The sequence below is a fragment of the Passer domesticus genome, chromosome 1 (assembly GCF_036417665.1).
Source record: "Passer domesticus isolate bPasDom1 chromosome 1, bPasDom1.hap1, whole genome shotgun sequence".
In the NCBI taxonomy this organism is placed as follows: Eukaryota; Metazoa; Chordata; class Aves; order Passeriformes; family Passeridae; genus Passer; species Passer domesticus.
Genome location: NC_087474.1, coordinates 29246099 through 29262758, shown reverse-complemented (window position 1 = coordinate 29262758; position 16660 = coordinate 29246099). Strand labels below are relative to the sequence as shown.

General features: G+C 35.0%; 1 protein-coding gene across 6 annotated transcripts in view; it reads left to right on the top strand.

Annotated features, from left to right (window-relative positions):
* The window catches only part of SNX13 (sorting nexin 13), a 64979-nt gene that overhangs the window by 27832 nt on the left and 20487 nt on the right, over nucleotides 1–16660 (top strand). For 5 of the 6 annotated variants that reach the window (XR_010357889.1, XM_064411572.1, XM_064411563.1 and 2 more), the window contains 13 exons: nucleotides 2655–2744; nucleotides 3165–3286; nucleotides 5592–5713; nucleotides 5860–5961; nucleotides 6629–6717; nucleotides 7169–7252; nucleotides 9563–9701; nucleotides 10154–10242; nucleotides 10900–10999; nucleotides 12519–12712; nucleotides 13744–13848; nucleotides 15241–15373; nucleotides 16088–16125. Coding sequence is in view for 5 of the 6 variants with exons in the window: in XM_064411563.1 (XP_064267633.1) it covers nucleotides 2655–2744; nucleotides 3165–3286; nucleotides 5592–5713; nucleotides 5860–5961; nucleotides 6629–6717; nucleotides 7169–7252; nucleotides 9563–9701; nucleotides 10154–10242; nucleotides 10900–10999; nucleotides 12519–12712; nucleotides 13744–13848; nucleotides 15241–15373; nucleotides 16088–16125 (1407 nt within the window). In the remaining variant the exon portion in view is untranslated. The remainder of the gene's footprint in view (nucleotides 1–2654; nucleotides 2745–3164; nucleotides 3287–5591; nucleotides 5714–5859; nucleotides 5962–6628; nucleotides 6718–7168; nucleotides 7253–9562; nucleotides 9702–10153; nucleotides 10243–10899; nucleotides 11000–12518; nucleotides 12713–13743; nucleotides 13849–15240; nucleotides 15374–16087; nucleotides 16126–16660) is intronic. The other variant, XM_064411569.1, reaches the window with a different exon arrangement.

Genomic DNA, 16660 nt, shown 5'->3' with positions numbered 1-16660 from the left:
GAGAACAGATATAGAATTAAGGTACATTTGATGGAAGATTGTACACCTTTCTACAATTTATTTGTTTGTTTGTTTACATACAAACAGGGAGGCTTAAAAATTAGGCTTAGACTTGCTTTTCTTTTCGCAAGTCATATACCTTCTGTGTCAGGAACCTACAGAATGATACAGTAATGAACTGGCTCTGCAACATACACAGTTGTCTGCAGGCTTCTATTAAAACAATGTTGAGTGAAAGGTAAGTTTAGAACCTTCTGAACTGTTAACTTGAATGCTACTTTCAATTGAAATTACAGTTTCACTCCAACAGAAGTATGAAATGTTTGGTCCTGATAGTTGATATCTCTAAGCTTTACCCAAAAGACAAAGAGTAGGCTTGGTACAATATTGTCAAAGGACAGTAAGAAAACAGTGATAACTTAAAAGCAGTAGTTGGATCCCTAAATAGTCTCTGAGTTTCTTTAAGTCAGTGGATCATATCCTATGTCACAGATTTGAGGCAGATTTGTAAACACCCTATGTCTTGTCCACTCAAAATGTGACTGCAATTGACAGTCTAAATGAGACATATTTCATATTTGGTAGTTACTTAACAGTTTCAAAAGAGGACTTCAAAAATACCCATTAGTGCAGTGAAATAAAAGTCTGAAATAACTCAGTGCAGTTAGATGCTTGTGGAGCCTGGATTTGTTTGTGCTGCATCTCACTTTGTGGAGTCTGTCTTGAATTCCTCCCTGCTTAAAATGAAGCAAGGAGGTGTCAAATGTAATAGTAACAAGTGATACCCATTCTTCCTAACCGATCTTTTAATACTGGTGGAGTGCATCAGCCTAATTGTGGGTGGCGTGACAGTCAAATGGGACAGTTGTCATGTGAGTTGGGTCCTTCCTTTAAGTCTGTCTTCTGTGTCAGCATCTGGGAGGCAGAAGTAAAACCAACAGTGCTTTCCAAGTGAGACTAGAGTCAGCTGTTGTGCCTGTAATGGAATAAAAGCACATACTCTAAATTTTAGATGTTTTCAAACATATCAAATTAAATTATACTGCAGGCACAATATATTTTTCCCACTCTTTAACTGGAGTTAAAGAGTGGGAAAAATGGTCTAACTTTGTAGTTGGCTCTGCTTTGAGCAGAAGGTTGGGCAAGATTAATTCCTGAAATCTGGGTCAAAATATGAGCATATGAACATTCAAATTTTTACCAAGTAGTCTTGCATATTCTCTGTGTCCTGCTCTTTCTTGTGCCTGCTGCTTTTTTTACTGCTGTATTTTCCTCTGTTTTCCAAATGTGGTTTTATGCATGCAGTCCTTCAAAATTCTTTTGAAAGTTTTGTCTGGTAATTTGTACTATGCTGTGTTTAGTAAATATGTTTAATTATTTGGTTCCATATAATTTTTACTTTGCAAATTCATTAACCTATAGGTGGAATATGCTGATTTTTGAATGTGACCCAGTCTTATTTGTATTAAAGTAGCACTGAAGGTTTGCTTGCCTTGAAAGTTAAAAAAATGGCAGAATTTTGCAACAAAGTATTTCTGTGTTGTGATACAGAGTTGCTTAAATAGGAGGATTTTTTTTTCTAGCCTCAAGTATTTCACTGCCATTCACTGTTAACTGATTTCAATGAGAAATACTTAGGGTGAGTTTTATTCACATAGAATAAAAACCTTGGATATATGGTTTATAATTTCTTCATTTATGGTTTTGGCAGTTCTTCTTTTTCCAATATGGTCATAACTTTCTCTCTAGATCAAAGAAATTACAGGTTTATTTAAACAAAAGTGTGAGTTATCGAGTTGTTATTACTGTGAAAATAGAGGAGTTTGTTGCCACTTTCAATGAAATTTTGTAGAAAGACACTGCATTAGTCCACTTGAGAGAAACACTGATAAAGGGAGTTCTTTTTCAGTATGTCACTTGCCAAAAGTCAGCTCTGATGAGGTCATTCTTGGAGTTAACTACTTTGAGATGCAAATCCTTCTATAAAGTAATTTCTTTCCCTCCTTATCAATTACTTTCAAAAAGGCTCATCTATTGAGTAGCAATGGTACAAAAAAGTAATTTCTCTTCTGGCATATAGAATAAACTGAGGTGGATAAAGAAACCAAAAACCCAACTGAAAACTCTCTGCCTGAGATTGCACAGTCAAGTACACAAACAAGAGGGGAACTAGAGTCTTGCACAAAAACTACCTTGTGCTGTTGTTGTGTCTCCGCCTTCTCTCCTTTTCTATTTGAGTTTTATTTCCTTTTGAGTTAGTAATTTAGCAAACACTTGCTCATTTATATTAAGCAAAAAGTAGGTTTTCAGGGGTTCCTCATAATTATGTACTATATAGAGAAAAATACAGAAAATATTGCTGCCCAGAGAGGTGGTGGATGCTTCCTCCCTGGAAACATTCCAGGTCAGGTTGAACAGGGCCCTGAGCAACCTGATGTAGCTCAGGATGTCCCTGATCATGGCAGGGGGTTGAACTAGACCTGCCAGGCCAAATAGTTCTATGATTTATAAATAGTTCTATCTTCTTTATAAATTATAATAATATAGAAAATAGATATAGCCATTACTGGGTGTATACGTATATATCATAAGTGGGAGAGCTGTTTTTTAATTAGAGCTAAACCCTGCAGTTACATTTCCCAATCTCTTTCAAGTGCGTAGAAGAAATGAAACGTGAAGCCAGACCTATTAAGATTGACAGAAGATTGACAGGTGCAAACATAATTGATGAGCCTTTACAACAGGTAAGTTCTAACCAGGACTATTTATTATTTACTTTTATTATTTTGCAAGTATTGACTATGCAGGAGTTGTTGAGTGAAAATAGAATTTCAAAATTTTACCGTATGTGAGAGTGATAAATGAGAAAACCATGGGAGATGGGCCAGGATATTGGGCAATATTTGAGTATGTTTTCAGTATATTTTATTTTCTCAATGTAGTAGTGATAAAAACAATGTGTGCAAACCAGTCTGAAAAGTTTCAGTGTGTGAATTCTGTTGTTTCACTCCCAGTTTCATAATGGCAAAGGAGTATCATTCACTCTGGTAACCCTTTAGAAAAACTGCTGTTGTGTTACCAGGAACAAAAAACTGTTGTATTTTTTTTTTTGTCCTTTTTCATTAGTTCTTTTTTTTTTTTTTTAATTTTCTTTCCAATTTCAGGTAATCCAGTTTTCCCTGAGAGACTACGTGCAGTATTGGTATTACACACTAAGTGATGATGAATCCTTTCTTCTGGAAATTAGACAGGCTCTTCAGTATGCACTTGTTCAGTTTTCTGCCAGGTAAGATTTGGTTTTATTTACATCAATATACTGTGGGTTGTGTGGTAGTAGGTAAGTTGTTTAGTTTATCTACTATCCTAGTTCAGTGCATTTTACAGAAAGAATATAAAAATTTAAGATTATAATATAAGAAATACGATCTTTTGCTGATCCCCTAGGGAAATAATGGAGATGACAGTGTTTGAAGTCATAATCTTTTGCAAAATGGCCCTTTCAAAATTTACATTGTCTAAAATCACTGAACTGCTATTTTTTTCTTCTTTACAACTCAAACATTAAGTTTGTGAATCATTGCTTCTTTGTATTCTTCATGTAAAGAGTAGGGCAACTCCTAAAGTAAGTCTGAATACAGTCCCAAAGTCTGAATTCAACATATGTATCACCTCAGATGATTTTTAGAAGTGGTATGGCTCTTCCATATGTAAGAACAATGGGTGTTTTCTTAGAAAGAATAGTAGTCCAGGGAGTGAAATTGAATGTCACATAGGCAAACCTTTTTTTTAAAACAGGTTTCCTGCTACATGATTAGCAACTTGTCTGGGAAATTAATTTCTTTAGTATGGCTGATTTCTCAGCCCAGTTACTATGTGCCTGTATATCCATATACTTGTTTATTAAGTTTTTATTTCAGGTATTCATCCCGCTATGCTTATTGTTGCTTGCTTTCTCTGCAGAAGAGGTTGTGAGTTACCTAAATATAAGTAACTTCTTAGCAATTTTAAGGTGTTATCCCCTTCCTCTGTTGACTTGAAAATGTAGGTTAGTGTGCTTTTCTGACAGTAAGGGTCAAAGATGGAAGGCTGGGTTTAATAGTAGGAAAAATTCATCATAATATGAGTATAATAATATATGATATAGTAAAATAATGAAAAATCCTAGGAAACAGTATTGAAATGGTGAAAACAATGCCAAATAAACAGTTATAGCAACCAAACTTATGCATGAAATGGACCTGACTACCCAGCTTCAGTGTTTTTGTCTGTTTGGTACTGTCCACTTCATTGGACAGTGTTGAGCACTGAGTTTGTGTCAAAGTAGGTCAAATTCTTCCAAGTTTATTTTTCTTTCCTGCAGTACAATAGCTCTTCAAAAATAGGCACATTTCCTGTGCAGTTGTGTTCTGCTGTAGAAAGCAAATCAGTTTCACAGGCCTGCAGCCGTTTTGCAGAAAAAATGATGTAGTGTATTTATAATGCATGTAGTTGGATATAGCTGAAGCAGTTTAGGTTAGTACCATTACCTGTAGTTCCACAGAGCCTGTCAGCTTCTGGAGAGAATGAGTACAGTGGGAATTTAGTATTCCCTGAGAGCTGCAGCTTTGGGAGCCTGGGGTAAGGCTGCCATCCAGAGGTTTTGTGCGGTTCTGTCTTGTGCGGATGGGGGATCTGGATTGTTTGATCAATGACCCTTTGGGACAGCTCTGCTTCTAATTTACACGTCTAGATTTTGCAGTAGCTGTCCCGTTTTCTTCCAGAGTTCCTTATCTCTTTATCTCTCCTTGAGAAAAAAAAGAGCAGGTAAGGGAACAAACACAAACAAAGGAAGTGTTGTAAAAGGATTCCTGTTATAACAAAGTGGTCATCTTGAGAGAGTTCACACAGTAAAATACTTAGTGTGGTGTAAGAACTATTACTAGCATCAAGGTTCATTAAACCGATAATGCACAATCATATTTTTAGGTTATACAGTAAGGCACAGATTCGTAAAAATACCTCTATCCTTTCCACACCTCTAAGGAAGTAGTTTTATGTAAATCTAACAGTAAGTATTTTCTGATCTAAATCTGTGTGTGTAGTCAGAAGAGTATGCTAAGAACCTCATATAAGCTGTGGAATCAGTTGTTGATAATATTAGATTGTATTTAGTTTCAAGTGAAGTGTGTGTTTTCTCACTGGTACATATTCTGCAAGTTCAGAAGAAAATTATTTTGATTAGATGCCTTCCAAAATGGTAGAAAGTATGGCTGAAAAAAGACCTGGAGAGTGTTTTAGTTTTATGTTTTGAACTGTTTAAATCGGGACTTCTCACAGATATTTGACAGTGTCACAAATAAGAACACTATTCTAGATTCAAATGTTGACTTTCAACTAAATTAAACATAAATATTAATGTGGTACAAGAGTGGTATTTTACAATATTTGGGTTTACAGTGGATAGGCAATGAAGAGACTGATTTATTTCTTTGCTTTTCCATGTTTACTATCAGTGTGGTTCTTGGCAGGAAGGAATGGGAGGTAGGAATTTATTATTATTCTTTGTGTTCACAATAAAATGATTACTTTCCATGGATGTCCTTTACTAATAGGTCAAAGGAAACAGACTGGCAGCCTTATTTCACTACACGACTTGTTGATGACTTTGGCACTCATCTTCGAGTTTTCAGAAAAGCTCAGCAAAGGATAGCAGAGAAAGGCAATCAGATGAAAGGTAATGTGAAGTATTTTTTTATTTGGGTCTGAGTAGGCTGGTATTTTATGTGTGTGAAGTATAGTTAGCTGTATTTTATAATTCAAGTTCTCTCTCAAGTTTCTAGTCTTGACAAACACATGCTTTTTTAATTTTCTTTTGCTTAGATCAAGCTGAGGAACTTGTAGATACATTCTTTGAGGTTGAAGTTGAAATGGAAAAAGAAGTTTGTCGTGATCTAGTCTGCACTTCTCCCAAAGATGAAGAAGGTCTCTCAATATTATCTTCTGAGTAAATCTTTTAGTATGGGAAGCTAAATTAAAATACTAATAATTGTTTTCACAATATAAAATGCTTTAACATCTCAGCATATGACTTTCAAAGTGTGGTGATCTACTATGCGCATATATTTCCTCTGATTTGTACATATTAATGTGAAAACTAAAATGAAGTATGTAAGCATGACTTACCTATGTAAGTCTTCCTTCTTTCATTGGAAAAATTTTAAGATTAAAATATTTTTTCCTGGGAGGGAGGGGATGGTTTTGCAGATTCTTACTGCTTTTTGGTCGAGGTGCCTTCCTTATCACTATTTTGTAGTTTTCCTGCAAAAAGCACTATATTTTTAGGGAAAGTGTTGAAAGAGAGGAAAAAAACCTGAATATGTTAAGTGAGGAAAATGCATTTGAGTTAGGTTGTTGCGGTTTTTTTTAATCTTGGCTTTCGTTGTCTGGGATTTGAGGTTGATCTTTTTTATCAGTGCTGCTTATATTCCATCTGAAAGGTATTGCTGTAATGCTTGGAATGTAAGAGATACATGATTGTATGTTGGAACTCTGAATTAAGGATTTATCTATGGCATTTGGTTATATCAGGTAAGATGTGATGTAATATATTGTAAAATTGTGCTGAGGGGTTTTTGTTTTCCTTCTCTAGGATTCCTAAGGGATCTGTGTGAGGTTTTACTGTATATATTGCTACCTCCTGGAGACTTCCAGAACAAGATCATGCGATACTTTGTCAGGGTAAGTACAGATTCTAAAAGCTATCCCAATTCTTTGGTTTAATGTCATAAAATTTTTTTAAACTGCTCATCTTATTTTCTAAAATTGATCTAATTTAATTTTAGTGTATTTAAAAGCAGTAGAGTCTTGATAAGTATTTAATACAGTGAATAGTTTGTTTGAAATGTTTTTAAAGATTTTTTTAGCTCCATCATGACAAAAGCATGAGAAAGTGGATGTTGTTTATTTTGAGGTTGTTTATTCTTGAGGAGGCTTTTCTTGTAATTTCTTGTAATTGCAAATTACATTTGTAGTGTTAATTGGAGGAGAATGTGGTAGTGCCTATTAAATGTTTTCTGTAATTACACTTCTGTGTTTTAAGCTCTACACAGTGATGTATAAATTGTTGCAGTTATACTAGCTTTATGAATAAATGTATAAAATGATGATATAAAAATCTTTTGTTTTTTAGGAAATCCTCTCCCGAGGAATTCTTCTTCCATTAATAAACCAGCTCAGTGATCCTGATTATATTAATCAGTATGTCATATGGATGGTAAGATGTAAAATGTTTAAAATCATTTGTATTTTCAGAACATAGGTGTCTGGTATAAACGGTACCACTGGATATACCGGTGAGATAATGAATTTAGGGCTGCTGTTTTTAGTTTTGTACACACATACACATAGAGTCTATATATCTGCATTCTTCATTTTGATTGTTCAACAGAAGTTGCCTGACTGAGGACTAATGTATCACAAAATGTAAAGTTCAGTCCTCTGACTGTTCTTCTTGGCTGTTTGGGAAGTATGGCAGTACCTGTGGAGGTGTTTTCTGCTGACTGTTTACAGTTTGGCCTTTCAGGCTTAAGAGGTCTCAAGAATGAAATCTAAGAAACATTTATTTCTTCTAAGGAATTTTAGGGCAGTTATTCTAGGACTGTTTGTATTAACCCTAAGTAATTCAATGGAATGGGCAGAAACAATTTTTTTACTTTGATAACTCTCTAATGCACCTGCCAGAAAAGCCCCCAAACTTTTAAAAATAGTATTATATAATAAAGCTAACATAAATAAAATATTTGTGCTTTAATTACAATATTTATTCTTTGCAAAGCAAGTTAAAACTTACTCTTATATGTTATTATCCTGTATAGTTAATGAATCAAGTTTAATTTTTTTCCCCCCAAGTCCTCTCTTTTTATCAATATAATTTAGTCTTATAGTGTACATTCAAATTCTACGCTGAAAACACCTTTGCATTTCAAAGTTCTTCTTACGTATGGAATTATGGAATAGCTTCAAGTGTATATGTACAATGTTTCCTTCACTCCAGCCTCCTTCATTTAATGTAAATGATTGTACACATTCTAAAGGAACCTAGCTTTAGTAAGAAAAAATATTGCTCATCTGGAGCAGAATTTTAAGTTGACGATTCCCCTTTCCTCCTACGTGTGTTCTTTATTTGTAACTTGGCCTTATTCTTTATTTACTGAACACTGCCCCCGGCTGCATCCAGAGATAGGATTCTGAACTTTTTATAAAGCTTTCTGTTATGATAGTGATGTCCCAAATAACTAATTTTCAAAATTGCTTTCTGAGATGAAGAAGCAAATGTGCTGGGCAAAAGATAAGGAAAAAATTTAATACAAGTCTTATGAAATGGAGATTGTTGCAGAAATTAAGGTCAGAAGTAGAGATGACTGAAATAAATCCTGGCTCCTTTTGGAACCTTTGACATAAAAGTGACACTTGAATGAAAAGATCCGTTTCTGGAAAAGAGAAGTTTAATTCCAGGCATACCACAGTCCAATACTAATTCTGGTGCAATAAAATACAAAGCTTCAATAAAAAATCAGAAGTTAATTCAAACTTCTCTCTTCATTGTGAAATTTACAAAATGTTGTAAGTTCAAATACTGCTTGTACTATTACTTTTAAAAGCAGATTTTTAGGGAGATTTTCCCATTAACTTTGATCAATGGTGTCCAGTCTCCATTCTTTCTGCTTCTTGCATCTCATGTCAATGCACTTCTTCAGTACAGACTGAGTATTACATTTCCATATCAAAGTGAGCATTTATAAGAGATGTGGGTGAAGTGGCTTTTTTAGGTTCAGATGATTGAGTTCTAACACTGTCTTTACTCTCAGCACCTGTGTGCACGTGTTGTAAAGCTGCCAACCTTTCCCTGATCTCCATGCTGCATTCACAGCACAGTTTCCAGTGATCTTGGCAGCACAGCAGGCTCCTTTCACTTGCACAAATTCCTTTGAGTCCCTAGAGCAGGTTCATTCTATGCCAATAATGGTAAAATTGTATGTATTTAAATAGCTAATAGTATTTGTCAGGGTATCTGAATTAGGGTTCCAGAGAGGAGTCATGTAGATTTGTTTTTCCCTCAGTAGGTTATGATTACATGGTAGAATGTTTTAATTCTTTTTGTAATTCTGTATCTTAAGAAGCCATTACTCTGGGACCATGTATACTTGCAGGGGATCTTGGTAAAGGTGACCATGAAAGTGGTCTCATCATTTTCTACCTACTTAGCTAAGGAGATAATAGCAGAAGATAGTGGATTAGATTTTGGAGATCTTCATTAAGGAGGTTGATGGACTTTGTTGTGTTGATGTGTCTGTGTTGTACTTCTTGAAAACAGAAAGTGATGGTATGAAATAGTTTTTGACTATGCATGCTTTTTCTGTTCTGTAAAATTTCAGTAGCAAAAGGAAAATTTAGAAGTGTCAAAGAACTTTCAAAATGCCACTTTGCAGTGCTGTATCAAACTAATTCACTTGAAGAAGAATCATGTCTTGATGTTGCGTTTTGCTGTTTTGCATTACTTACACTGTAAAACTTTGTGTTTCAGATTCGTGATTCCAACTGTAACTATGAGGCCTTTATGAATATTATTAAATTAAGTGATAATATAGGCGAGTTGGAAGCTGTGAAAGATAAAGCAAGTGAAGAATTGCAATATCTTCGATCTCTAGATACAGCAGGAGATGGTTAGTGCTACATTGTTTTGCAAAATATGAAATGCATTTAGAAGCATGATCTCTGTAGAATATTGCAACAATGAAAAAATAAAAGCTCTGATGCAGCATAGTATAAAGTATTTTATTTTTTTTTAAAAATTGCATAAGAAGTGATAAAACTTGAGTTTCCATTTTCATAAATGTTTTGTTGGTTGGTATGTGTTTGATTCCTTTTTGTAGGTATAGAGAATTTGGATAGCTAAGTGTATTTCTGTTAAATCAAAACTGCCTGACTGGTGGTTCTGAATTTCAGTAATATTTAAGGTAGTAATGGTAGTCAGTTAACCATTAATCTGAAAAAGGGAAAAGAAAAATATTTCTTCTTGTTCACTTCCATTAGCAAGGTATTTAAACTGAAAAAAACCCCACAAGACTTTATTTAGTCATCTGCATTGTTTAATTCTCTTTGTTTTTGGTTGCAGATATCAACACTATAAAAAATCAAATAAACAGTTTATTATATGTTATTAAAGTATGTGATTCAAGAATTCAGAGGTTGCAGTCAGGAAAAGTAAGTGCTTTAAATTTTTTTTCGTTTCAAAAGATTGAGATTGCAAATGACTGACTAGTTTTGCTTGTTTTATAATTAAGGGTTGATAGAGCTGGTATGTTTGGCTTTACTTAGTTTCTTGAGTCTCTTAATTTGGCCTAGATGTGGTTCCAAGATAATGTAATATTCTGCATGTACTGAGTATTAAAATAATTAAGCATTCTATAGCTGTACCTGAAGGTATTGCTGTAATAGCAAGAAGTGTCATATAGGCAGAAGAAAATGTGACAGAGATGAATTTAAGTTGTGGTGACCTGTGGCCCATCAAATGGTGACATTAATTCTTGTTAATTAATTTTCTGCTACTATCACTGCTGATGAGGTATTTGGGGTTAATTTGACCTGTAGAGTATTACATGAACAGCAGTATTAAAATCCAGCTTATCATGTAGCAAAACAGCTGCAGCTGGTTTTGAGGGCAAATAATTAAGAAAACATGACCTTCTAATCTAGACTTTAATTTATGAAAGTCTAGATTCATGAAAATAGCTAATCATTGAGCTGCTACTTTATTATATGTATTGTAATTTTTTTTAACCTCTATGTTTTGTAGTAAGTAGAAGTTTTAAAAGTCAGTTTTAAAAAAAACCTATGAACACACTGAACTGTGTCTTACAGGAAATAGATACTGTGAAACTGGCAGCAAACTTTGGAAAACTTTGCACAGTCCCTCTGGACCATATTCTGGTAGACAATGTTGCACTACAGTTTTTTATGGGTAAGTGTTAATTTGTCTGATCTGTTTTATTTATAAAGAATATGCTAACTCACAGGACTGTGTACTTGGAATTGCTAAATGTCAGTACTAAGGATATCCATCAGTTTTGTTGGTGGCTATAATCCTTTTAATGCAGTAGATGGGAGCAGTCCAGGAAGTTCCTGCAGAGCTTGGGGGGTACTTCCTGACACAGTTGGTGAGGCAGCCAATCTAGAAAGTCACCTGTCTGAACCTGTCATTTGCAAACAGGGTGATGTGTAATTGGAGGCTGTCTTGGGCATACAATGAACACCCTCAGTCAGTTTGCAGATGACACTTAAGTTGGGCAGGAGTATTCATCTGCTGGAGGGTAGGAGGGCTCTCTAGATGGAAGAATGCTGAATTTATGGTCTGAGATCTTTGTATGAGATTCAGTAAATTGAAGTGCCAAGTCCTGCCCTTGTGTCAACCCCAGGCAGTGCTGCAGGCTGGGCGCAGAGTGGCTGGAAAACTGCCTGGCAGAAAAGCGCCTGGGAGTGCTGATTGACAGCAGCTGAACATGAGCTAGAAGTGAGTCCAGGTGACCAAGAAGGCCAGTGGTATCCTTGTTTGGATCAGGAATAGTGTGGCCAGCAGGATTAGGGTGGTGATTGTTCTCCTGTACTCCACACTGGTAAAGTCACACCTCAAATCCTGACCTTCACTCTAAGAAAGACACAGAGGTGCTGCAGCATGTCCAGAGAAGGGCAACGAAGCTGGAGAAGGATCTGGAGCATAAGTCTTGTGTGGGCTGTCCCAGGAAACTGGGGTTTTTTAGGCTGTAGAAAAGTATGCTCAGGGAGGACTTTATCCCTACAACTGCCTGAAAGGAGGGTGTAGTGAGGAGAGGGATGCTCTCTTCTCCTAGGCAGCTAGCAAAAGGGTGAGTGGAAATTGCCTCAAGATATGCCAGATGAGGTTTAGATTAGGTATTAGGAAATATTTCTTCACCAAAAGGGTGAAACACTGGCTTGACAGGCTGCCCAGGGAAGTGGTTGAGTCACCATCTCTGGAGGTATGTAAAAGACATGTAGATGTGGTGCTTAGGAACATGCTTTAGTGGTGGACTGGAAAGTGTTAGATTGGCAGTCTTGAACATCTTTTCCAATATAAATAATCCCATGATCCTGTGAACCTATTTTTTAGAAATTCAGTTTGAACTTCATCTCCATTTGTGTCGTGCTCTACAAGCCTGTCATATTCCCATGGTAATGAAGGATTCACTTTTTACATGTGCGTTTGAAGATTCAGTGCTTAGTTCCTAGACTTTGCGCTCAGGTTTTTTTAGTGATTATCACCAATATGTATATATGTATACATATATACACATACATATCACCAGTATGTATATGTATTTTTTTCATTTACTCTATATGGCAAGTATTCCAGATGTATAACCAGATCCTGGTATTCCATGTGTAGTCAACATCATAGAGAATTCCTATTCCATTTCCAAGATGCACAACAGTAATTACGGTCATGTGGTGTCTGTTTTCTGTAGATTACATGCAGCAAACTGGTGGCCAAGCACATCTGTTTTTCTGGATGACAGTGGAAGGATACAGGGTTACAGCACAGCAACAACTGGAGGTACTTCAAAGCCGGCAGAAAGATGGAAAACATCAGACTAATCAGACCAAGGGTCTATTAAGAGCAGCTGCATTTGGAGTTTATGAGCAATATTTATCAGAAAAGGTAGGAATAACCTCATTCTGCAGTTTGTTTATTCTTTGTACTGATACTTCTTTGATATAGTTATGGCTAAGTTAATATGAAATGGTTGTTACGTAGTACAAGTTGCTTACATGTTGACACTTAAGCTATTGTATGTGTATCTTCTCTTTCTCATGTCAAGCAGTAAGGAAGTCTTCCTCTTTTGTGTTCCCCCTCATTTATAGACTCCTATTGCCCTCACTGCTCTGACTGCCTTGTTAGATGCACTGTGTTCCTCCGAAGTTGGCTTTCTAGAATACACAATCTAGAGACAATGTAAAGACAGAATAAAAAAGTCTCTCTACGTATGCTGTCCTTTTCCTTCCTTTTATTCTGCCCTTCGCCCTTGCCTGCCCCCTTAAGAAGTGTTATTTAAAAAAATGGAACTGAGTATTTGTCCAAACTTGGATTCAGATTGGATTTTCAAATGAAATAGCTTCCTGTGCTTCTCTCTAATTGTCTGTGTAAATCACTCAGATATCACCATTGGGTATCTTTTCAATAGGCAGTAAGAATTCCTCTGAGGAAGAAACCACTCATCAATTTGTATTGACAAAGCATCTTTGTTCTGAATTTGTGTGTGCATAAAAATCACCTCTCACTCAGAAATGGGCAATTGACAAACTGTTAGCCTTTCCTCAGATGTTTCAGAACTTCATCCTATTACTTTTTTATTGGCTTGTTCTTGATTTCTGCATCTTAATCTTTTTCATAAATAAAAGCTGTTCATAAGTCTGAGTAAATCTGATTTAGGTACTGCTTCAAAATGTATATATAAATTGTTTCTGAGGTAATTCCTAGTGAAACTTCCAAGTTTTAACACAAACTCTGTACTTAATTTTGGGGGTGGATGGGACCTGACTCCTATTGTATGTTCTAGACAGTTACAGAGATACTTGTGAAAAAGAAATTTAGTTTACTTAGAGAGTTGCAGCATTGTATTGGATTTTATTTCATAAAGTAGAATTTTCTTATTTTTATGCTGCAAAAGTTGATTTAGATCTCTATGACAGGCATCTCCAAGAGTTAATATTGATGACAACTTAGTAGCAAAACTTGCAGAAACATTGAACCATGAGGATCCAACACCTGAGATCTTTGATGACATTCAGAGAAAGGTATACTCTATTCATCCTTCATTTCATAAGAACTGTTAATGCTATGGAGTATAAAATATAACTATAGATGCTAGAAAAGAAGTCAAATATCTAAACCCTAAAAGCTGTGTAACAATTTTTCTGTTCTATGAAAATCACAGTCTTTTAAAATAGTCAATTTTTGCTTTTCCATTTGTTAGCTCATGGTTTTCAGAGCAGTAGACAGAAGGAGTAGGTGTCCTTCCTGTATGAATCCTAAGTATGAAACACAGTTTAGAATTATCATGTTTTTATTTCTGTTAATGTACCAATTCAAGAAAAATGTCATGAGTACACTAAAACATACAGTATTTGTTCAGTTTTACTTCTCTTTTTCAAAGGTGAATGTAATGGTCCCATCTTAAATCCTGTAGCTGTTCCCAGAAATTAGTTTGACTCATCCATTTCTGCAAACTTGACCAGTGAAGCACTCAGAAGTAGCAAGTGCTGAAGAAAAAAACAGTGTATTTACTACCTGCTTATGTAGACTTTATCATTCAAGTCTAATATATGTGTTTAAAAAGGAAAAGTGAATGATTAATATTCTAGCAATAATTTACATACCCAGTCTGAAATGTTATTTTTGATCCTTACTTCAATGTTCTCATTCATGCTACAAATTAGTGATACAAGCTGTAGAATTTAGAATCACAGTATTGTATTAATTTAAGACTAATTAAAGCACCTTGTGAAATCTGGGCCTTGCTTGTGAATTCTGCTGAAGAGCATAAATTTCCCATGTTACAAAAGAATTGAACTTCCTCAAACCTGGATGGATTGGGTTTTTTTCTGTTCTTACTAGATAGAGCAGTGGTCCATGGGAAAAAAAATAATTAAAATATTCTAGAGTTTACATGAGTATCCAAACATTATGAATTAATTCCTGCTATGTATAGGTACTTGTGTATATGCTGTGAAGGTAAATTGTTTGAGGCAGTGTGGTTAAATCTTTTTTGAGGTATGGCTATATTGTATTGACTAAATTAGAAATTTTCAGAAAGGTGGCATATGATGTCTTCCCTCCCCTTCTGTCTGTCTTCTCACCTCTTGCCCTAAGTATTTGCAGGTCTACATTTTTAGTTTATCTATAAGGAGGGACTGAAATAACCTTTTATGAAATGGATAAAGACCAAATAGGTTTATACTGCATTTAGAAGGGCTCAGAGCAGAGGACAGAAGCATTTCTGTTGTGCCACTTCCCATCCTAGATGTGCGTGTCTGACTAGTTAGGTATTTTCTGATAACCTTTCCATTAAGAGTAAGTCAGAGACATGTATGCACAGGTACTTGTTTAAGTAGAATTTATGAAAACTAGTCTGATTAATTAAAAAATGCAGTAAGTATTTATGAAGTTGGCATTTTTGTTTCAATAAGGTGTATGAGTTGATGCTGCGAGATGAGAGGTTCTACCCTTCGTTCAAGCAGAACGTCTTGTATGTGCGTATGTTGGCTGAGCTGGATATGCTGAAGGATCCCAGTTTCAGAGGATCAGATGATGGTGAAGGAGGTGAGCTTTGTATCTCTAAGGGGTATTTCGTGGGACCATTCTTTTCTCTGCTTTAAAATGAAAATAAAAAAATTATCCATATTGTTTTTAGGAAATTAAATACTTCTGTGGTGTCTCATACTTAAATTTATTTTCCTCCTTGTGCTTTTGTGTGTAAACTCACATAGGGATTTCACTGTAGTAAGTTTATTAATCTTATATAAATACTTGTCAGCTCTTGGTAATTAGTTTGCCATTAAAATAAATGTGCAGTTCTTCCATTCTATATTTTTTGTGAAAATATTTAAAACTCTTCAATGTATTGGGTTCTTTTAATACATAATTATACTCCTCTCTGGAAACAGAAATTGAAAGTGCATAGGAGATATGGCTTCTTAAAGCAAATAAAATCATTGTTCTTGTTAACTGACGTGCAAATCCAGTGGAAATTGTTTTCACTGTTTAACCAGCTCCTTAACAAAAGAGTACCATGTGGAGATATAAACTTAAAAAAAAGTCGAAGTATTTATTTAGAACCTTTATAAACTTACATTTCTTAAAGTGTCCTTTCTGGAAATTTGAAACACTTGGATGTTGCATGCAGCATTTTGTCCAGTGCCACAGTTTTCCTTCATTCTCCATGTTTTGTGAATGCATTTTTATTTATGTGTGGCTCTACAACAGAGGAAAATCTTCTAATCTGGTTTTTCCTTCCCTTTTCCTCACTGCTCCCAGAATCTTTTAATGGGTCTCCTACTAGCAGCATAAATCTGGTAAGTGCCTTTTTTTTGTCCTCAACAGTAGAGAAAGTGTGATAAAATAGTTTTAACTTAATGTACATTACAGGTTTCACTTTGCTGCAGTTGAATTTCTGAAAAAGTTTTTGAGTCAAATTGTGAAACACACAAGTTATTAATTACTCTGTAAGATAAAACTTCTCCTTTTTGTATTTTCCCATGTTTAATGACATTTTGCATTGTTTCTCACAGAAACAGTTAATTTATGGAAAGCATAATTTATTACCCCTATTTGCTTTTGTTAAATAGATATAAATTTGGAGTTATGTAATAATAGGTGAAAACAAGTACTTTGAAAAAGAATTCTCAAAGGATTAAATTCAAATACACTGTAAAACAAGGTATTTAATTACATTTTTGTTGGTTGATTATTTTTTTCATTAGGACTTGATTTGGAAACATTAAAGTATCTGGAGTTTATTCCAACCATGAGTCTTTGGTTTTTTTATCTGTCCAATTTCAAGTTCAATTTTTTAAGTGATTCTTGACCTGTGTCAGTTTGTCAAAACCT